Genomic DNA, 23,110 nt, shown 5'->3' with positions numbered 1-23,110 from the left:
TCATGTAATCATGAACGCTTCTGGAATGGCAGTTCAAACTGATATACTGCATTTTCTGTTTTCCAGGTAAACAGTGGGGGGAAATACCATCAAAACCAAAGAAGGTTTAACTGGATTTGTTTCCTTCCTTGGCATACACGCTTCATATCAGGAAACCATGAGCTTCTTTACTCAAATGCTGGGAAACTGGATTAGTTTTCCTTACTTGGAAGAATACCTGAGCTCAAGGACTTACTCTTGGTGGTTGCGTATGCTTCTGATTTTGCCTTGTTCAATCGTTATAATGACGTATTTGTTTATCTGTGCAATCTCATTTTTGCTATATGTCTACAAGAAGAGGAATAACCATCAAGAAACTGATTTTGATACCAAATTTTGGAAAAAGCCAAAGCAAATTACAACTCAAGTTTTAGATATATTTGGAAAGATATGGCATGGTGAGTAAATAATACTATACTTTCATAGGACTGAGCATCAGAATTTCAGACTTGAGGCCCTGGAACAATAGTTACCACTACTGGTTTTTACCATGTGGTGGGTACACAGCAAATTTAATGAGTATATCATCGTGTAGTGAGACTTTGAGGGTGCAATTTTCTTGAGCATGGTAAATCACTAGGTAACCCTGAAGCATAAACTCTGGACACAAAGCATGGAATTTGTCAGCAAAGGATGTGGTGATGTACTGATGGCTGCTAGTTTGGATGGACACTGTGAGAAACAGGATGATGGAATACAGAGAGCTTTGGCTTGATCAAGAGGATCCATCTTATGTTCCCAATGCATCCCAGAGTGTAATGTTGCTTTAGATGTTGAAGCATGAATCAGAAACACATAACTAAAACCAAGCTTGGGTCATAAGGATGAAACCCTCTGGCTACTTAGGACATGGTCAAGGGTGCATCTGTCTGGGAAACTTTTTTCTCACATTGTATAAAGTGATTCAGAGAATGGCCTGAAGATGCCTGAGATTAGAGCTCTTAGGGATGGGGAAAGAATGTGCAACACTGTATGGAAGGGTAATACTGTTCTTCAAATAAAAAAGTCTCAGGAAAATATAGTGTTATAACTCATATGAAAGTCAGGGGCATCTTAACCATTGGCGCTAGGGGTGCACGGCACCCGAGCGCCGGGCTCACAGGGGTGCCAGGCTGAGAGTCCAGGGCTGAGCGTTGGAGTCCAGGGAAGAGCCGCTGACAGCCGAGCGGAGCAGAGCCCGTCGGAGTTCGTCTTCTGCAGGCGGCTCCTCCCCGGACTCCAACAGCTAACTGTTTCAGGGGCATGCCCGGAGCACCATGTAATGTTGTGGGTGTGGCATGATGCATCCTGTTGCCTGTGCCAAGCTGTGGGTTCCTTTGCTGGTTTTCCGCTGTCGTCGCACGCTCCCAGCACCGCCCAACGAGACGTGCCAGTGCAGAACGATGGGGAATACAAGTGGCAGCAGAGGAAACATCTCGACGGGATCCGCCACATATCAACAGCACCAATGGCAGCAAGAAGTCCTGATGAATAGGAGCGCATGGATTCCAGCTGAAACAGTTAGCTGCCATGTAGCAAGGTGTGTGGACAGCACGGAAAGTGTGTCGCCCAACATTTTGTTCCCCCCTAGCATGGAACCCGCACCCACCTTCGTGCGCCCCTGTGCATTTAGCGCTGGAACCCCCATTAGTTGGCGCTGTGAGTCACTGCATCTGCCACCATTCTAAAGGTAAACAGCTATCTCCTAAAAGAAGCAACAACTTTGGGGTCCCCCCTTAAAAAAAGATCGACAACTCTGGGGAGCCTAGAAGCGCCGGGCATATGCTTAAAATGGCCCTGATGAAAGTTTAAAGGAGATTGAAACAGCAAATCACAGTTTTCGCGCACTCAAAGACTAGGCAATTTTTTCCCCCACCTGCGCCCAAAATTAAGCAAGGAACGAAGATTCCAGCAGACAAGAAATATCATTTCTTATGTGAGCACAACAGAGAAAGTTCTGGCCCATGTGGATGACAACCTAGTATCCAGAATGCTGCAACATATAGGAGAGCTTTTTAACTGATCGTAAATTACAGTTTTCTGAACCACAGTGTTTTCTTCCAATAAAAGATTGCAATATTCCATTTATTTTTCAACAAAATAACATTTATTTATTGCATTTTATATTATTTCCAGGTTATGAAGTTTTTGGCATGGAACATCTCCCTAAAGGACCAGTGATTATTATCTATTATCACGCAGTTTGTACTATTGACTATTTCTTCCTTATCGCTAGACTTTTCAAGGAGACAGGAAGAGAGTGCTTTTCAATATGTGATCATAGCATATATCGGTTTCCAGGTAAGTTATTAAATTTAAATCATGCTTTTTTTCTTAAAATATGTGAAATATGATATAAAATAAAGCTATAAGATATAAAACAATGCTATAAAATATAAAACAGTGTATCAGGCAAGTAGGTGAAAAACAACACATGAAATATCAGCAAGTGTCCTCACAAAAATGGAAGTTGGAAACGGCAGGCTTCCTTTTGGCCATTTACAACATCAACCTCTTCTCCCAGTAATGTTTTGGGCATCATATTTCAATCAGGCAATGTTTCCAATACAGAATGTCAACCTGGGTCTTTTGGCCCTTGATCACAGATTGCAGGAAAACCTGACCTGACCTCAAAACAGCTCAAAACAGCTATGAGAGTGCTGCTGCTGCTGCTGCTGCTGCTGCTGCTGCTTCTTCTTCTTCTTCTTCTTCTTCTTCTTCTTCTTCTTCTTCTTCTTCTTCTTCTTCTTCCTCCTCTTCCTCTTCCTCTTCCTCTTCCTCTTCCTCTTCCTCTTCCTCTTCCTCCTCCTCTTCTTCTTCTTCCCCTCCTCCTAATGGCCAATCAAGCACTCCCACACACAGCTTTTATGCCCCCATGTGACACTGCACTCAAACACATGTGGCACCCTTGCTGTAGTGTTCATGGCCCTCCACTGCCACTCCCCCCACATCATCTTCCTCTGATGACACCACAGAAAGGTCAAGGAAGGAAGGAAGGAAGGAAGGAGCCCAAAGTGTGCTCTTTGGGGGTATTCCACTGGTTCATTAATGCAGCATATACTCTCCACCCATATATCTGTGGATGAATCTCTGCTGTTTTCCACCAGCAAAGCCTCCTCTGTGCCATGTGTGTATCTCTCTGTGTGTGAGTATGTGCTATATCCAAAAGCTCTGCAGCATAAAGGGACTGAAGTTTTGGGTGGTGCAGCAAGCACTATGGACTGTATTTTTATCATAATGCAAACTTGAATGTACTACAAACTTGACTTGAGGAACCCATTTCCAAAAAGGTGGCCACCTCAGCACTCAAGCCCACTCAATGTGCTTTCCAAAAAAAGCCTACTGTTAGAACATCTGAGCAAAAGAGGAATTAGCAGAAAGTCCCCCTCTATGAAATCCTAGTTGAAATGCATTGGCAGAGAGCTATGCTTGTGATCCATAATAGTGCAATATCTTTGGAACAATGACACTTGCATTGTATCCACACTCTTCTTCTATTTGGGTCTTATTTTGTCAGGATGGAAGACAGCTTTAGATGCGGCCGGGGTGAAAGATTTCAATAAAGCTGAATGTGTGGAAATTTTGAAGAAAGGCCATTCACTGGGCATTGCCCCTGGTGGAGGTAGAGAAGGAAACTTCAGTACTGACTACAACATAATGTGGGGTAACCGCACAGGTTTCGCTCGGATAGCTTTGGAGGCAAAAGTAGTGAGTGATATTTTTCCAATTTGCATTGCCTTCACGATTATCCTAGATAAGACATAATGTATTGATATCCTTGATCTAGCATCCTAAGTAGTTGAGGATGGCAAATCCCCTGTTTGGGGGTCAAATGATATCTGTATTTCCCACCACTGCTCTTTTTTGTTTTAAAGTTATTAAAATCAATTACATTTAAAAAGAAAAATAGCTTATTTCCTCTTCAATTCTTGAAAATCTGGGGAAGAGCATGTGCAATTTGAAGTCAATTACATCTGGCTTGTCATTGTAATGCCAGATGGGGAGCATTATTCCTAGTCCTTAACCAAAATAAAGGTGGAGTGGGTGGGGTGAAGTAATTCTCCAGTTCTCAGCTACCTTTTGATTTTGATTTTTTATTTTATTCTTTTAGCCCATCATCCCTATATTTACACAAAACATTTGTGAAGCATACAGGAACATTGGAAAGTCAAGTGAGTATCAAGAAATCTGCTTTCAGGCAATAAACATTTTATAATAATATACATTTTTTTTAGAAACAGAATATCTTTTTACTATTTTCTAGTAGAGTTTATTCAGTGTACACTGATCTGCAAAAGTTGTGCTGCCTGTCTCAGGACTGAGTGAACATGCCCTTGCTTAGTTTTTTATTAGATTTAAAAGATAGCTATAATCTATAAAAGTGGTAGGAACCCCAACATGGAGTGGAACTGAGCAGGAAAACAACCATATTCTGCACTCTCTTTTATAACTTATGACCTTGATTTTTAAAGAGCAGAGAAGAGCTGACAGAATATCCTGCTTTTTCTTTTCCAAAGGACTCATACTATTTAACGCTTCCTCTGTGGGATAGATTGACTGGAATTGCTAAAAACTCAGAATGCCAACTAATTTCAAATTTGATAAGGGATCACTTTCTTACAGACTCTTTTCCCTTTCATACATAGGGCTGACAAGATGGTTATATGAGAAAACACGGCTTCTCTACCTTCCCGTATATGGAGGATTTCCAGTGAAACTGAGGACATATATTGGAGAACCCATCCCATATGATCCAAATATAACAGCTGCAGAGCTGGCTGAAAAAGTAAGCTAACTCTACACCTGGAAGTAAAAAAGCAGGATTTCCCCCCCTGTTGGTTTCTCTTTTTCAGTTCTATAAAATGGTTTCTGCCTACTGACTTGCTCATTCTATATGACCAGAGATATATACTCCATTCTACTCTGCTATTTTTACCCATGCCCTGCTGTGCTGTTTTCAGGCATGGAACCAGGAGGTGACTGATTTCTGTCACTAGCCCTGCATTTCCTCACACATATGAATATCTGTGAATACCCATTTTGCAATATATTGATATAATACAATATTCCTTTGTTCTTCTTTCAACAGACAAAGACTGCAATTGAAAATCTTCGGGATAAACACCAAAAAAGGCCAGGAAATATATTAAGAGCTCTTTCAGAACGATTTGATGAGCATTACAAAGCTGACTAGTCCATATAAAGCAGTTGTAATGTTTATGATCATGCATCTGTAATAGAAAACTTTCATTATTATGTAATTAAAGCTAAGTTAAGATACACAGAATTGTGCTGGATTGTATATTAATTATTGTGAAGGGTCATTAGCTCATTAGCTCAGCCCTTGGTGTACACGCTGAAGATCCTAAGTGCCTTCTTGTTCTATCCTGCAAAACTCCCAGAATTCCCCTTTTGGAGACATACACTGGTAGCACCAGAATCAAAGAGTGTAACGGGAAGGTGAGTATTTAATTGAACCTTGAAATAATGCTATATCTGAAAGAGTAAGGTCTACAAATCTTCTATATCAAAACAGTGACACTTCTTTTATGTGTATAAAAGGCTGTTCCAAGATCTGAGCCCTGTAAAGCCTCTCCTCATTCCGGAGGGGAGGGATTGTGAACAGGAGACAATTCCCGCGTCACACAGAGGGCATTCTGCCCCCTGCACTCTCATCATTGCTTGCGCACCACACCTCCCAGTTGGGAACCCAATCAGGTGGCACCGCGAGGGCATGGTTTAGCCGCTCAAATGCGTCCGCACCAGCTCTCCCCACCATTGCGCTTCAGATATTCCACGAGTCAAGTGTTCCTGCTCGTCGTCGTCTTGTTTGAGCCAAGCACGTGGAAGAATTACGAAGTCGGAAGCTCCTCTTCCAATTCTGGAGTTGTGAGGTTTGGAGGAAGGGGTCCAGTGATTTTACCTGCATTTGTACTCTTATTTCGCCTTAGTAATTTTTGTGGGGCATCTGGAGGGTTCCTGGCTGTTGTTTTGCTTTAGTTAGAGTGAGGTCTCAGGTGGCTGCAGGTCGCTCCAGCACTGCCGACAGCACTGTTCTCCCAGCCTCCTCACCAATCCAGCGAGCCTCTTAGGCTCGGGTGGCGGTTAGGCATTGGAATGTGTTGTTGGTGTATGGAAGGGCAAGGTGTGGGTATTCCGTTAAAGGAATCCGGCGGTCATGGATCCAGTCCAATGCCCTGTGTGGCGGGGGGCCATGGCATGACCCTCAGTGACATCAGGGGAGAGCTTATAGTTGTATTTGCATCAACAGGCTCCCCCTGTATTTGCATCCGACTCACCCCTCTCCGAGTGGGTGGATTCAAATTTGCTGTGGTACAATGCCTAAGCCAATACCTTCTCACATACTGTAAACAATAATGTTGTGGCCTTTTCTTGCCCATTAACCTAATATACTGTGTCCACGTGTCTTCATTACCCAAGTGGGGATCGGGTCCTCAAATCCCAATACAAATCGTTCTGCAGAAGCTCTTCTGTATGCTCATTGAGTCTCAGGACATGGACAGCATAATGATGATACTAAAACACTCACTTGCTGAACAAGAACATTGAATACATGGAGTAGGCTTTGCTATCAAAAACGATCTTGTGAAGCTCTTGTCAAAAGTCCCTACCAGCATTAATGAACGACTTTCCACTCTTTGAATTAAACTCACCAAAAACCAACAGGCTACTATTCTAAGTGCTTATGCACAAACACGAGATGTTGATGAAGACATTAAAAATAAATTGTACTATCTGCTGGATATCATCCTATCAGAGACCGCTAAGGAGGATCATATTATCCTCCTGGGTGATTTTAATGCAAGAGTTGGGCAAGATTTCAATCTGTGGCCTGGGACTATTGGGAAAGAAGAAATTGGCAACAGCAACCAGAACAGAATCTTTCTTTTGACTATATGTGTAGTGCACAACCTTGTTATTACCAGCACACACTTTTGACAAATATATATACATATTGTCAGAGCCACCCGTCTGGTCCCAGCTCACAAGAGACCCAACTCCAATCCGGTTTATTTACAGAAAGTCTTTATTGAAGATCATGGTTGCGTTTACATTCCATCTTTGTGACTCTACGTCTGTAACGTTAGACCGCTGAAGTCCCCTCTGAATCCGTACCGCCTCGGCACCAATTTAAGAGGCTTGTGCTGGACCACCTCTTCCTCTCCTTCCTTTTCCGCAGGGTCTTTCTGCCCCCCTGGGTTCCCCCTCGCCGGGACTCGCCCGAGGCTGAATCCTCTGATGCCTCTGCCCCCCTCCTTCTCGCTTTGGGGCCGGGCTCCTCCCCAGGGCTCTCCTCACTTCCGCGCGCCTCTACATTTGAACTTGGCGCGCGTACGTTGCTTCTGACCTTTCTCTCGACCGCTACACTGCTCCCGGTGCTACTCTCCACCCCCTCCGGCTGAGCGTCCTGCTCCGATCTCCTCCCCCTGTCTCCTTCTTGCTCTGCTCCCTCTGACACACTGGTAACTCCACCCCCTTCACTCCGTTCCGGCTGAGAAGCCGGCTCCTGTGTCCAACTCCTACTGGGGCTTCTCCCTTCGCTCCCCTGCTCCTCACTGCTTCCCCCTTGGCCTCCCTTTGGTCTGACCAGGGGGGCTCCCTTTTGGGAGTCCTCTGACTCACTGGACAGACTCATGGACGACCTTTGGTCATCGTCATCCTCCTCCTCATCTCTCTGGGATTCTTCCCCCTCGCTCTCTGTCTCCTCCCCCATCTGCTCTTCTCTCCCTGAAACCCTGACACATATATATATATACACAGTCGAACCTTGGATTCCGAATGCCCTGGAACTCGGACATTTTGGCTCCAACAATGACGCAAACCAGAAAGTGATTGTTAAGGTTTGTGAACGTTCTTTTGGAACCCAAACGTTTGACGGGGCTTCCATGGCTTTTGATTGGCAGCAGTAGCTTCTTCAAGCCAATCAGAAGCCACAATTTGGTTTTCAAACATTTTGGGAAGTTGAACGGACGTCCGGAACAGATTCCGTTCAACTTCCAAGGTCCGACTGTAAATTTAAATCATGGAGGCACCCTCAGTTGAACCACTGGCACCTCTTAGACAATGCAATTGTCCAAGCTGAAGAGTGCCATGATGTGTTCCTTACCAGAGCTATGATGAGTGACGACTGCTGGACAGATCACTGATTAATACGGTCCGCAATGGCTATCAAGATTATACCTCAACACAGGCTTCCAGGAAGGAAACCAAGGTGCAAAATAAACACTGAAGCCCTTCAAGATCCCATTAAGTGGGATTGCTTCCAAACTACTCTTTTTTAAAAAAATTATGTAATCATTTTTTCAATACAAACAACAACCAAAACAAACATATGCAACAAAAATCACAACACTAATAACACAATTTAACAATTCAGATTCGAGTACTGATATATCTATCACTACACCTTTTTAACAATAACAATATTTCCCCACCTCTCCTCCCCCTACTTCTCACCACTGTCCGCCTTATCGCTTAAGTATTCTTTCCAGATTTCTTCATATTTATCCATTCTTAATTTGCGTCGATATGCAATTTGTTCATAGGTAACTAGTCTGTCCATATTGTCAATCCTTGTGCTCAATTGGATCTTTTTGCGGCTCTTCCAATTCATCAAGACAAGTTGTTGTTTTTTGCTTCTAATATGGCATGATACATCCATTTTTTTTGACCCCTTGTAATCTCCCACATTTCCGGTATATAATTTATAATTAAATTCAAATCCCCTAAATAACAATTTCTTTTTATTACTCTTGCTATATATATCCTCACCTCGCACCAAAATGATGTTCTCATCGGGCAGTTAATCATCATATGTACTAAGTTCACATTTTTACTTCCACATCTCCAGCAGTTGTCTGCATTTGTTATTTTCTTCTGGTAAAGTTTTGCTGGAGTCCAATGGACTCTGAATATTATTTTCTGCTGAATAAGTCTTAGTCTTAAATCCATAGAAGCTATTTCTGTTGATTTTATACTTGATTCCCATATATCATTTGTTAGCTGTACTCCTAACTCTTCACTCTGTTTTTGTCTATCATATTCTAAATCATATTTCTTTCTGTTGAGTAGGGTTTTATATAGTGCAAGTGTAGAGTTCTTTGCTTTTGTTGCCGAAATTAAATCTTGTAGCAGCAAGGGTGTTTCTGATGCTGCTATAGCGTCAGGGCCAAACTGCCTTTCCAACCTATGTTTCAATTGGATGTATTGCCATTGTGTTTCACTGGTTAATCCATACTTTACTTGCAAAGTCTTATGTTCCACAAATTTGTAATTTTCATCAATTAATTGATTCAATGTCAAAACACCTTTTTTCATCCAATTTTGCCAAATTATTACCATATTTTTCACTCCATAAGGCGCACCTGACCATAAGGCGCACCTAGTTTTTAGAGGAGGAAAACACGAAAAATGAATCATGGCTTATCTAAGTCCAGTTAATAATGCTGAGCCTGACTTTATATGCATCTCAAAGCCCTTGACATATATACATTATAATGATATGCCGAGATAGGCCTCCTGCAGAGGAGGAGGGGAGGAGAAGGGAGGGAGCCATCATAGCTCAATGGGGAGCGCATGGAGAAGATCCCATCCCAAGTTCAGTACTTGAAAAATTCTCTGGGCAGGGCTGAGGGTGTGTCTCCTGAAGCCCTGGTGAGCCTCTGCCCATGGGTGAAGACAAAACTGAGCTAAATGGTCAGCTATCTCCGAAAAGTCCATCATCTTGATCTGCCAATCTTCCACTGTTGGTAATTCTTGTGTTTTCCAATTTTTAGCAAGTAATATTTGAGCGGCCGTTGTGGCATACAAAAATAATTTAACATCTTTCTTGGACAATTCTAAACCTGTTATTCCAAGGAGAAAGGCCTCTGGTTTCTTAATAAATGTATATTTCAACATTTTTTTCAGTTCATTATAAATCTCCTCCCAGAAGTCTTTCACCTTGGGACAAGTCCACCACATATGGAAAAAAGTACCTTCTTTTTCTTTACGTTTCCAACAAAGGTTATCATTTTTGTGATAAATCTTTGCTAGTTTTACAGGGGTCAAGTACCATCTATACATCATCTTCATAATATTTTCCTTTAATATCGTACATGCAGTGAACTTAACCCCTTTCCTCCATAGCCTCTCCCAGTCCTCCATCATTATATTACCGGTATGTCCCACATCCCTTGCCCAATCAATCATGACCGATTTAACTTCTTCATCCTTTGTATGCCACTCCAACAACAAACTGTACATTTTAGACATATTCTTATCATTAGTATCTAACAACTCCGTTTCATATTTGGTTTTTTCTGTTGCAAAACCATTTCTCTTATCCATCTTATATAATTCATTAATTTGATAATATTGCAACCAATTCACTTTATCTTTAATTTGTTCAAATGGTTTTAATTTAAAATTAAATTTAATTAATTAAATTAAAGCCCATGCAAGTTTCTGGCTCTTATGGCCATTGAGATTAGCCTGGCCGTCTCAGTGGAAATTTGGGGAGGCTGAGGTGGACTTTCCAGTGGTCTAAGTGGGGTTGTGTCTTCATGCCTGGCATCTATTTCCTGCCCTCTTTCCCCACTGCACCCCCACACCCTGCTTCAAATGAGGAGGGAAGGAAGGGGAGCCATGGATCCTCTGCTCGCAGCTGCAGCGGATTCCCTCCGCTTTGAAGTAGGAAAGTGGGAGAGTGTAAGCTGCTCCCCTCCCACTTTGCTGCTTCAAAGGGAGCTCAGGAGGAGGGAATCCGCTGCAGCCGTGAATCCATGGGTCCCCTTCCTTCCCTCCTCCGTGGTTGCTTTAAAGCAGGAAAGTGGGAGAGGAACCGCTTACATGGGTATAAGTGGCTCCCCTCCCACTTTCCTGCTTCACAGCAAGCCACGGAGGAGGGAGGGACTGATGGAATCCCCTTCCCTCCCTCCTCCCCAGCTCAGCTAACCAGCAGCGGTTCTTGCTGGCCTTACAATGAGCCGGGCAGCAGCCCTGTCCATCCCTCCTCCCGCCTTGCTGTAAAGCCAGCCAGAGCCATGATAATATGACAGCAACAATCACAGATAACAATGGCTCTCAAAGTGAACCATTTGGTGTGTTCAGGTGTTAAACAGAGTTGTGTTATTGCCCCAAATCTATTCATTCTATTTAATGCCATGATCCTACACTTTGTCGAAGGGAAATTCTCCACCAGAGTAGAAATTATATATCTAACAGATGGAAAGCTCTTTAATCTGAGTAGGCTGAAAGTAATGAGTAGGCTGAAAGCTAATAGAGTCTTCCCCGGGAAGGGGGGTCGAACTGCCCTTTCTCAATTCTGTCAGCCAACTCTCAACTGCAGAGTCTGTTCACTTAGTTCAATTTCTGAGTCTAACTCTTCCCCTGGGCTCTGGGGGGCCACGTTCCTGACACAAGAGAGGATTGTCTGAGAGGTATATCAGAAGATGTGATGGTGGAATTAAGTGAAAAAATAATAAAATAACTTACTAACCTGATTGAATTGGAAGAAGAAACGTTTAGCATGGCAGTGGACAAAAATTTTCATGTGAAATCTAGATAGGCTAAAGCAAAAACAAGCAAACAAACTGCTGAGTGACTGTTTGTTGTTTTTTAATTCAAAGAGAATTCAGGACAGAGTAATACAGATTCACTACCAGAGTAAATAACAAATATTTGACAGATACACTGAAATATAACAAAATCCCTTATTGTTGGGTATATCCTCAAGCACAATCTTTTACATGTAAAGGAAGAAAACAAAGGTGGCGGGATCCCACTGAAGCAGACTAATTCTGGAGAAAATATGGGAAAGAATTAGCAGGAGAAAGGGGATTTGGTATGGAAGCAGAACAGGAAGAAGAACCAACAGAGGTTAAGACAAGAGACAAAGAGACAAGAGACAAGAGACAAATAAAGAACAAGATGAATGCAAATGGACTTAATAATAAACTGAAAGAAACAAGATTGAACATGTGGTTAAAAAGTTAAATTTGGATGTAATTTGCTTTCAAGAAACACACATTGTGAAGAACCATAAAAGAATTTTGATTAATAAAAGATTGGGAAAGGACTTTGTAGCCTTTGATGCACCAAAGAAGAGAGGCGTGGTAATGTATATAAAATCTGAACTGGATCCAAAGAAGAACAAAGAAGAATATTGATAACTCAAATAACATCAGAAGGAGAAAAAACATTGCCAAGGTCAGAAAAAAACTGGCCTTGAAGAAATTCTATTGGAAAATATGAGTTTAAATATCCTATTGATGGGAGATATGAATAGTGTAGCTTCCCTGGAATGGGATACGATTATAAGAAAAAGTGATACCAAATACCTGGGGGGGGGGGAGAGAGATTCATCCCATCCCTCTGCTGCTTCATTCCAGTCCCTGACACCAATACTGTCAGGCATCATAAAGACTATCTCCCTCTCTTCTCTGTAATAACATTCCCCAACACACCCAATGATTTTCAGATCAAAAGTTTGGGCCTTTGTTCACATCATCTTCAGGAACAAAAGCCCAACAAATTCTTAAATCCTGATCAGTCTACTCTGGTATTCATAATTGAGGCTATGGCAGAAAGAAATCAGCTAAGATGGAAACTTGAGTCTTTCAGGAGCTAAAGGATAAAGGGGTGTGTGTGTGTGTCAGTGTCGGTGTCGGTGTGTGTAAGTGTAAGCCTGGTTGCTCCAGCAACTCTGGGCGGCTGAGAACATAATAAAAACACAGCAACACATCATTGATTAAAAGCATCCTGATACAGGGTTGCATTCAGATGTCTTCAGAAAGTTGTGTAGTTGTTTATCTATTTGACATCTGATCAGAGGGTGTTCCACAGGGCGGGAGCCACTCCCAACTACGAAGGCAGCCTGCCTGATTCCTTGTAACATCACTTCTTGCAGTGAGGGAACCGCCAGAAGGCCCTCGGCACTAGACCTCAGTGTCCGGGCAGAACGATGGGGGTGGAGATGCTCCTTCAGGTATACCGGACTGAGGCCGTTTAGGGCTTTAAAGGTCAGCACCAACACTTTGAATTGTGCTCAGAAATGTACAGGAAGCCAATATAGATCTTCCAGGCTGGGTATTATATGGTGCCAGCGGCCGCTCCTTATCACCAGTCTAGCTACCAGAATCAACACAGAATTAACCTGTGCATCCATGGACAGATGTGAGTTCAAAATGACCTCAAGGTTGTGACCTGATCCTGATTATTCAATACCTTCCAAATAATCCTATTATTCAATACATGGCAGCACGGATTAGGTTTGCAAAGTTGCGTCTGGCAGCACGGCTTAGGTTTGCAAAGTTGCATCAGAAAAAAGCACAAAACTTCTGGAACAATGTCCTTTGGACAGACGAGACCAAAGTGGAGATGTCTTGCCTTAATGCACAGCACCACCTTTGACGAAAACCAAACAGCATATCAGCACAAGCAGCTTGGGGTGGTGATTTGGGCTTGTTTTGTAGGCACAGGAGCTGGGAACCTTGTAGTCCTTGTAGTCATTGAGTCAACCATGAACTCCTCTGCATACCAAAGTCAAATGTGGGGCAATTTGCTGACAGCTATAACTTGGCCAAAATTGGGTCATGCTGTTAACAGGACAAGGATCCCAAGCATACCAGGAAATCTATCACAGAATGGCTGGAAAAGAACAGAATCAATGACCTAGTCAAAGTCCAGACCTCAGCCCAATTGAAATGCTGCACAAGACCTAAAGATAGCTGCGCATAAACAGATGCCAGCAAACTTCAAAGAGCTGAAGTGATGTGAGAGACTGATAAAGTCCTACAGAAAAAGATAGGTTCTTATTGTTGCTAAATGTGGTTCTACAAACTATTTAATAGTAAGATGTACTTAGTTTTTCACACATGACTTTTCCATATTGTCTTTATTTCTGTTAATAAATGGCACGGTGTAATGTGTCATGTGTTGCTGTTCATCTGAGGGGGGGGTCTGTGTGTAATCACATTTTTAAATGTGGAATTGTTCCCAATGTAGTAAACTCATATAGTAAATTCATATAGATTTGTTTTGGGATGCCTCATAGGAATCATAGAATAATAGAGTTGGGGTGAACCACAAGGGTCAACTGTGTCAACCCGCTTGAAGCTGAATCATTCCTTTTTGAGAGCAGATGGGCCTCATGCCTTCCTCCACAGACATCCTATTGAGAGAAAGCCAGCTAATGGGTGCTAGACGAGCAGGCCTCTGAGTTCCTGGGCCCTTGACCAGGACCTGCCAGCCACAGCTGCTTTGTTGACCCCTTGGGATAACTCTGTGTACTGCAGAGGTCTGTAGCCCACAGGTTCAAACCAAGTGAAAGCTTATCTCTATAAACATAAAAGAGATGTGAATTATAGACATTACTCTTTCACTTGTAATATTATTTCATGTTTCAGTTAAGCACTCGCCTTCCCATTATAAAAGGGGCATTCTGGGAGTATTGCAGGATAGGGCAAGAAAACACTTGTATGTCTTTGAAAACCTAGGACCTTCTGAACACACAGCAGGTGCTGAGTTACTGAGCTAGGGTCCCTTCCAGATAATTAATACAAAATCCAGCACAATTCTGTGTATATCAGCTTAGCTTTAATAGCATAATTATTAATGCTTCCTATAACAGACATCTCGTCAGAAACATTGCAACTGTTTTATATGGACTAGTTAGCTTTGTAATGCTTATCAAATCGTTCTGAAAGAGCTCTTAACATATTTCCTGGCCTCCTTTCGCGCTGCGCTCCGAAGGCTTCAGGCAGCTATCCCTGAAGCATGGAGAGCATATTCCAGCTGTGTCTTAGCCGCAGAAGAGTGGCATATATTGTTTATGGTTAACATTCATAGCATTAACAACACATTTAATTTGAATTCTCAGTTTGCTCAGGTATTAAATACTTTTTTTTTTACTCTGTCCTTTGGGTTATCTCTGTATTACTGAATTGTGCTTTGGAAATGCAAATATAAATTACTTACAAGTTACAGAGGCTGAAGTTATGAAAACCTGCCCTGTTGTGCATTCCATATGATATTGTGATAATATACTCATGCAGTTTTTCAGGTTACTTTTCAGGTTTTCCCCATCTTCTTACACTTCTTCCATCTTCTGTCTCCACACATACTGTAGATAGATAGATCTCCACTGCCAAGACCATGTACACAGTATCCAGGTTTCAGTGATAGCAAAGCGAAGCCTTCGGAGTGCGGAGGGAGCGCTCCCTCTGCGCTTCGGAGGCTTCGCGTTGCTATCGCTGAAGCCAAGGAGCCTGCATTCGTTCCATAGGACACACACACAGTTCCCCCTAATTTTTGGAGGTGGAAAAGTGCATCCTATAGAGTGAAAAATACGGTAATAATAAATAATTCAGATTGTAATTTACTTTTTTGTTTTGTTTTTGAATTGGATTATGATTTGATTTGTTATTAATGGGATGTTCTTAATCAAAAATTTATAAAAATTATTATTATTATTATTATTATTAAAGATCCTTTCCACCCACTCTTGCTAGGAATGGGGAAGCCCTCATCACTGGTATTTGAGGAATGATGTATTCCAGAGGGGCACTGTTTCAGCTAAAACAACATGTTTTTATCTCACATATATCTGAATCTGAATGCAATGCTTTCCCCTTGTTGGCTTGGACAGTAGTGTACACTTGACATCAAAGGTAAAGGTAATGGTACCCCTGCCCGTACGGGCCAGTCTTGACAGACTCTAGGGTTGTGCACTCATCTCACTCTAGAGGCTGGGCGCCAGCGCTGTCCGCAGACACTTCCGGGTCACGTGGCCAGCGTGACGAAGCTGCTCCGGCGAACCGGCACCAGAGCAGCACACTTGACATTAGCTACCATCCATATCTATCCCAGCTTCAAATCAACCCTGACTAAAAGAAATGAACATCCTAGCTGTGTTTTAAGTTGACTGTGTGGAAACAGCCTCATAGTTCATACAACTAGTTTTTACACGGACACAAACTCACACACACAGAGAGAGAGAGAGAGAGAGAGAGAGAGAGCATCTCTCTCTCTCTCTCTCTCTCTCTCTCTCTCTCTCTCTCTCTCTGATGACTCCTGCATAGGAAGTGACCAGGGGCGCCGACTTATAAAAAATATTGGGGGGGCGGGGGCCCATACCGACTTATAAAAAATATTGGGGAGGCCCAAGACCTCCAAACCGCTGCTGCTGGGGGAACGAAAGGGGCGAGCCCCGGGCTGCCCCGACCTTAAGTGAACCTGTGAGGGCCCTCCCTTGGCGGCAGCGGTAAATATTAATGAGCTAGGGGAAATCCCCGCTTCTAGCGGGGCTGACGCCAGCCCCGCGAGATTGTTGATGGGTCGAGAGCCCGCAACCCCACCCCCTCTCTAGATCGGGAGTGGCTTTGTTTTAACTCATTACTGAATGTTTTTTAAAAGGTAACTATCGTCAAACAAGGAAAATAAAAAATACCAACATAATTTTGTGATTTTACAAAGCATAATATAACTAATAATTTTCTTAAATTATTGGGGGGGGCAGAGCCCCCCCAACGAATTTTTGAGGGGGCTCGGGCCCCCTCAGGCCCCATGGAGTCGGCGCCTATGGAAGTGACAAATAATACAACTACTAGGACATCTTAAAAAGCAGAGACATCACCTTGCCAACAAAGGTCCGTATAGTTAAAGCTATAGTTTTCCCAGTAGTGATGTGTGGAATTGAGATGTATGGAATTGAGACCATAAAGAAGGCTGATCACCGAAGAATTGGTGCTTTTGAATTATGGTGCTGGAGGAGACTCTTGAGAGTCCCATGGACTGCAAGAAAATCAAACCTATCCATTCTGAAGGAAATCAGCCCTGAGTGCTCACTGGAAGGACAGATCCTGAAGCTGAGGCTCCAATAATTTTTTTGGCCACCTCACGAGAAGAGAAGACTCCCTGGAAAAGGGAGGGAAAGATAGAGGGCACAAGGAGAAGGAGACGACAGAAGACGAGATGGTTGGACAGTGTTCCCAAAGCTACCAGCATGAATTCGACCAAACTGCGGGAGGCAATGGAAGACAGGAGTGCCTGGCATGCTCTGGTCCATGGAGTCACGAAGAGTCTGACATGAATAAATGACTAAACAACAACAACAACAGGACATTTGCAAACGAAGCAGGGTCTACTATGGTTTCAAACTGAATGAGAGACTTTGATGAGATTCCTGCATTGAAGAGGGTTGACTAGATGACCCTTGGAATCCCTTCCAGTTCTACACTTTATGATTCTATGAACATTTTTTTTTTACTTGCATTCCTGGTACGTCTAAATCGCCTTTGCTTCAGTCACCTCTCTGTGGATGCAGCAGAAGTCCTGTCTGGTGCACTTTTTTGTAGGCTAATTTCCACCCCTATGGAGAAAGGTCCCTTTCTGTGGTGCTTTGAAGAGACTGTGATGAGTGTGCCATTTGTATGAAGTAACCAAGCATTGTGAAAAAGACTGCTAATAGGTTGTGCCCATTTGTAATTAAAATTATTGTAATTAAAGTCACACCTACAATAGCAGCCATTTCACATAACAACATATTGGGTCACAGAACACCAGCTATTGACTAAGGGGTAAAGGTAGGTATTGTGACAAGTGTGTTACCTCCATTTGCTGGTGGCTTCTCCCACTATAAGATGTGTATGAGATAAGAACATGATGCAATACACAAACCTTAATAACATGTTCGGTTTACAATATAGAATCCTTGTGCTGCTCCATTAAAAGCTCTTCCATTGGCACCATGCTGCATTAATTATGCAGCATGTATTGCTTGCTTTGGAGCCCCAGAAATTCCAGATTGACATGCTCTGATATCAAAGGGTCTCTGGCATCCGGCACATGTTCAATACTGTCAGGTGGAGGTGAAGGATCCAAGTCCAGCATGCGTTCATCAGTTAAGTCAGAGCAATAATCGCATACATACATGTTGGTCCATTTTACTCTGTCATGCAGTGCCTGCAATTCAGTCACAGACTCATTAAAAACTGAAATTCATCAGGCGGTTTACAATATGATGATGATCATATCTATATCTATATCTATATCTATATCTATATCTATATCTATATCTATATCATCTATATCTATATCTATCTATGTCTACGTCTACGTCTACATCTATATCTATTGTCAGGCTTTGGGGGATTTTATCCCTCCCCCTCCCCCGGTGGCAGCAAGAAACAGAGAAAAACAAGAAGAGTTCTTACTAATGAGTTTATTCAATCATCACAGCAAGAGACAATGGCATTGCTCCAACTAAGATCCTCTCCACTCCCTTCCTACCAACAGCACTTTTCCTTACAGTGGCCGCCGGGGGCTAATTGTCTCTGAGTCCTTTGCTCTTGCACTCTCAATGAACGCCGGGTTCTGGGAGAAGGGGGGTCAGAAATACTCTCCAGTGATAACATCTCAGCTGGCTGCTCTGGCTCTGTCTCCTCACCATGGCATATCTTTCTAAACATATCTGTAACTTGCCTTGGAATGCCCCAAAATTTGCTATCAGCCTCAGTTTCTTGCTGGTTATTCATCTTCTTGTAAAAACAGAGCAAAAATGAGGAAGCACAGAGAACCAAATACACTATTCTCATTAATGGATAAAGCAAATCAGAAGCATAAATAACCACCCTGGGTGATCCACTGAGCTCAGGTATTGCTGTGAGTCGTGAAGGCCGCTCCCTGCAAGGCCCTTTCCAACTGGCCTAGGGGGTGGGGTCCAGACTCACCAGGTCTACTAAAGCGGTGCCTGGTGAGACCAGAGGGACATTGCCTGACAAAAAACCCTAACTACTGGATTGTTTTGCCCCATCTTTTAGTGTCTGCCAAAGAGCTGTGTCATGCTTATGATAATGTTTTATTCTTTTGTTAGTTAGTTATGCTGTTTTAAATGTGCATTTTATATTTGACCTCACTTAGCAGTGGTTTAAAAAAATTAAGGTTTTTTTTTTTGTTAACTTACTTTGTGGAGTGTGTATTCTGTAGTTTACCTCCTTTGTAATGTTTTATTTTGAAATCTTTGGGATAATTTAGTTTGTTTTGTTTTTTTAGTTAATTATGTTGCTTTGACTGTATACTCTATATTTGACTTTCTTCATATTGTCTTATTGATGTTTTAATGTGTTTTAAACTGATTTTGAGATTTTTCTTAAAATATAAAGCAATATAGAAATGAAATAAATAATTAGATAATCTAATAATTAAATAAATGGTACTACTATCGCAAACAAAAGTGCGCCTAAAAAGGTTGATGAGGGCGTTCTCAGGATACTGCCAAAGAGAACACCTGGCTGTGAATTGCAAGAAGTCAAACTAAAGAAAACTAAATTTTCAAGAAATTATAGGACCCATAGGTGGTATGTGAATAATCTGTTGATCAAACAAGTTAAAGTCTTTAAATACCTTTGCCCTATTTTTCAGTCAGCAGGGTCATGGGAAGCACATCAGAAATATGCAAAGGAAAAAGCATCTCAAAGCACCAAAATTCTGACAGGCTTCTTACATACAAAAGGTGGCAATCGTATACCATCAGACCTGTTTAAAGCTAAACCCCTGGCACAGTTATTGCATGGGATCAGATTTGGACAGGGCCTCACCTTGGATCTACAGAAGCTGTTCAACCTAAGTTCCTAAGGCAATTTTTTTCTGTTCCATCCTGTGTTCCAAATGCTTCATTGCGCTTAGAGGCTAGTCTCCCCTCAGTTGAATTACAGGTTTGGCGTAAGACATTTAATTATTGGCTTTGCCTAAATTTAAACCCCACTGGTCTACTACACTTAGTATTGTAAGATTGTCTTAAGAGTGCTTGGACTAAAATTGTCAGCCAAAAGATTTACTTTTCTGGTTTATCATCACAGCAGTTATTAACACTGGGCTTCAGTAAAGTTAATAATTAAATTAGACAGCACCTAATTGAACGACAGAATAGTTTGGCCACAATAAGGCAATTTTGTCCATGTTATGATTATTTTCTACCTAGTCATTTTGATACTTGGTCACCCTATTTGCAAAATTTAACAATTCCAAAATACAGACGTGCTTTCACTTTCGCAAGCTTGAATAATCTGCCTTCAGCTGTACTTGAGGGTCAATTTCAGAAAATTCCACTGGAAAAACAATGATGTCCATGTGGAGATGGCACTATTGAGTCAGTGGCTCATGAACTTCTAGATGACCAGGTGGCAGCAAAATCTGCAAGGTTTTTAGTGGGGGCAATTAGAATAAGATCTATTATTTGATTATTGATCTAAACCTCCAAAATGTATTTTGTATAGTTAAGTTTTTACCTCTATCTTCAGTACATTTTATTTTATTCCTATGGCTAGTGGCTGTTGCAAATAAAGATTCTTCTGATCTGAACTTCTCAGGTTTTATAAGGATTTATAAAGGGAAATGATCTATCTGACAATGGGCTCAGCACAAACCCCGCTATCAATGCATTTCTGTTCTGCCTTCCCACTCCCTTGCAGAAACCTGAACCAGGGTATGCCCTGCCTAGGTAAAGGTAAAGGGACCCCTGACCATTAGGTCCAGTCGTGGCCGACTCTGGGGTTGTGGCGCTCATCTTGCTTTATTGGCCGAGGGAGCCGGGTGGGCAGCATGACTAAGCCTCTTCTGGTGAACCAGAGCAGCACATGGAAACACCGTTTACCTTCCCTCCGGAGTGGTACCTATTTATCTACTTGCACTTTGAAGTGCTTTCGAACTGCTGGGTTGGCAGGAGCAGGGGCCGAGCAACGGGAGCTCACCCCGTCGCGGGGATTCGAACCACTGACCTTCTGATCAGCAAGTCCTTGGCTCTGTGGTTTAACCCAGAGCGCCACCCACGTCCATGCCCTGCCTAATGGGCCTTTTATTTACTGAGACAGTCTCATGGTTGCCACAGAAGCCATGATTCCTGAGCTGCCCCAGGGCCTATAGGTTTTATGATCAAGAGCCAAGAGTTACTTCCCTCACTTGGGACAGTGAATTCTCAAACTTATTGTGAATATGAGCAGAGGGGGAGAGATTTATTGGCAGTGATGAGAGATTGAGAACTGGAGGGATTGTTCTGTGCTATTACGGCAGCAGATAAAGGTGTAGTGTAACTTTTGATTTTGTTTGAAATGTATTGTTATGAATAGATTGCGGACTTCCATTTTTTGCCGCCACGGTGAACAATGGTTCTCACCATAGCATGCAGACAATTAAGGATAATTTGAGAGTAATTCCATTGCAACCTCCCGCCCCAGGTCAGAGGGAGCGCTCACACTCGCAGATTGCTCAGTAGCTGCCTCCCACTCCTACAGAATGCACTGCATGCATTGGAAACTCTCCAAAGTGGTCACCATGCACAGAGATTCTTCTGTTTTTTAAGCTATATCAGAATTCAGACTTGAGAAGCAGGCATGTTCTGGAAGAAGGAGACAAGTTAACCTGCTGCTGAATTAATCAGCCACTGAGTGCCAAGGTCTCGATCTGGAGAAGATTTTAATCGAAATTGGATTGGTATGTGGTAGAGAGAAGCCTTTGTTTTCTCTTTATATATTCACCATGCTTTATTTACAATATGGCATCTCTTCACCAAAGCAAAAAAATAGTTACTAATGGATTGCAATTATTAATGGATTGCAAGAGGGAATCAATCACAACTTTATAATGCTTATGGATTAATTCAAAGAATGAAACTGCATGGAACATATTGGGATGTTCTGTGGCAATACCCTCCCACGGAGGATTATAACTTTGATTTATTATGGTGTTGATGAGATATCAGCTTGTTATCAGATGGGAAAGTATTAAAAGAAAATGCTGAAAGTCTGCCCAGATTAATTTTTTAAAAAAAACATTCCACACAGAAAGTTACCAGGTATAAACTCCTCTTGCAAATTAAAGGATATAGAACAGTTAAATACAAATGAAAGTCAACACATCAGTGGCTGATAAAATAAAGGATTAACATAGAAACTGTATTATTTGGGTTAATTTGGAATGGAGCAGCAAAAAGGAATCAACATCTCCTAAAAATTTCCTAAAATGAGAACATGGGAAGTCAACCAAAATGTTTAATCTGAAATCTGACAATTACCTTTTTTAATTGAATTATGATTTGGTATTGTATTAATGTGGTCTATATTGGATTGTTATTAATGAAAAATTAATAAAAATTATTATATTATTATTATTATATTAAAAATGCAATGTATTGTTGTGGAATGCTGCAGGCTATAGTGGATGATTGGGATTGCTCGCCCTGAGTGACCCGATTGCTGCAAATAGGCAGGAAGGGAGCTTGGGCAAAGCACCTTATCTAAAAAAGCCCACAAGGAAAATTCTGGTTCTGAAGGGTCCAGTGGTGTCAGAGAACGCTCCTAGGAGTCTCCAAAGCTCCGAAGGGAGCCACGGAAGCTCCAGTATTGAACGCAGAGACACTGTGCAATCAAGACCTCTCAGCAAAACGCCTCATGTGCCACCATTAAAGCAGCAACTTTTCTATAAAAAAGAAATCAGACCAATTTGGACAATTTTATATATATTTGGACAAATATATATATATATATATATATATATATATATATATATATATATATATATATATATATATATATATAGGATCCACACCAGGGAGGTAAAGAGAAGCCCCCCCCCCCCCGGCATGGCATAAAATCTGGAGGGACTAAGAGAAGAATAAGTGACATACCCCTTCCACCCCATTGTAAATTGATAATAATGCTACCTCTGGACTTTTGATCAGCTTTAACCCAGTGATTTCTGTTATCTCCTTAAACATACTTTGCCCCCAAAAATGCACATATTTACACCCCCACCCCATATGAACATAATTCTGTTTCCTGGCATCCCCTCCAACATAACACTGAATATTCCTTGTTTATTTGATTTAATCTGACTGGTGTTAAATACCATCTCTAAAAAAATTATAATAATTTTATTTTATTCTTATGGACAGCATTTTCAACGTAGACTGAAATTAGTGGAGCTCCAACCGGGGCTTTTGTTGAACCAATAAATCTTAAATAATTAACAGCCGGAGTCATCTCGTGGGGCGGGGGGGAGACCCAAGCCTTGCATTCTTGATCCCCCTTTTCTACTG

At 42.0% G+C, this 23,110-nt stretch overlaps 3 protein-coding genes across 6 annotated transcripts in view; 2 read left to right on the top strand and 1 right to left on the bottom strand.

Annotated features, from left to right (window-relative positions):
• LOC309373409 (DGAT1/2-independent enzyme synthesizing storage lipids-like) overlaps window positions 1–5,305 on the top strand; it is a 32,478-nt gene extending 27,173 nt beyond the window's left edge. Inside the window, exons 2-7 of one of the 2 annotated variants that reach the window (XM_081917609.1) lie at window positions 67–437; window positions 2,155–2,319; window positions 3,536–3,726; window positions 4,130–4,190; window positions 4,665–4,804; window positions 5,108–5,305. In XM_081917609.1, the coding sequence (XP_081773735.1) occupies window positions 158–437; window positions 2,155–2,319; window positions 3,536–3,726; window positions 4,130–4,190; window positions 4,665–4,804; window positions 5,108–5,212 (942 nt within the window). In that variant the 5' untranslated portion in view covers window positions 67–157 and the 3' untranslated portion in view covers window positions 5,213–5,305. The remainder of the gene's footprint in view (window positions 1–66; window positions 438–2,154; window positions 2,320–3,535; window positions 3,727–4,129; window positions 4,191–4,664; window positions 4,805–5,107) is intronic. The other variant, XM_081917610.1, reaches the window with a different exon arrangement.
• Window positions 1–23,110, top strand: part of LOC309374806 (DGAT1/2-independent enzyme synthesizing storage lipids-like) — a gene marked incomplete at its 5' end in the record, with an annotated part of 204,787 nt that overhangs the window by 116,766 nt on the left and 64,911 nt on the right. The gene's annotated exons all lie outside the window — the stretch shown is intronic.
• LOC309373416 (DGAT1/2-independent enzyme synthesizing storage lipids-like) overlaps window positions 1–23,110 on the bottom strand; it is a 112,592-nt gene that overhangs the window by 46,975 nt on the left and 42,507 nt on the right. The gene's annotated exons all lie outside the window — the stretch shown is intronic.

This window comes from Podarcis melisellensis, assembly GCF_964234715.1.
Source record: "Podarcis melisellensis genome assembly, chromosome: 7".
Lineage (NCBI taxonomy): Eukaryota > Metazoa > Chordata > Lepidosauria > Squamata > Lacertidae > Podarcis > Podarcis melisellensis.
This window is presented reverse-complemented; position numbering and strand designations above follow the sequence as displayed.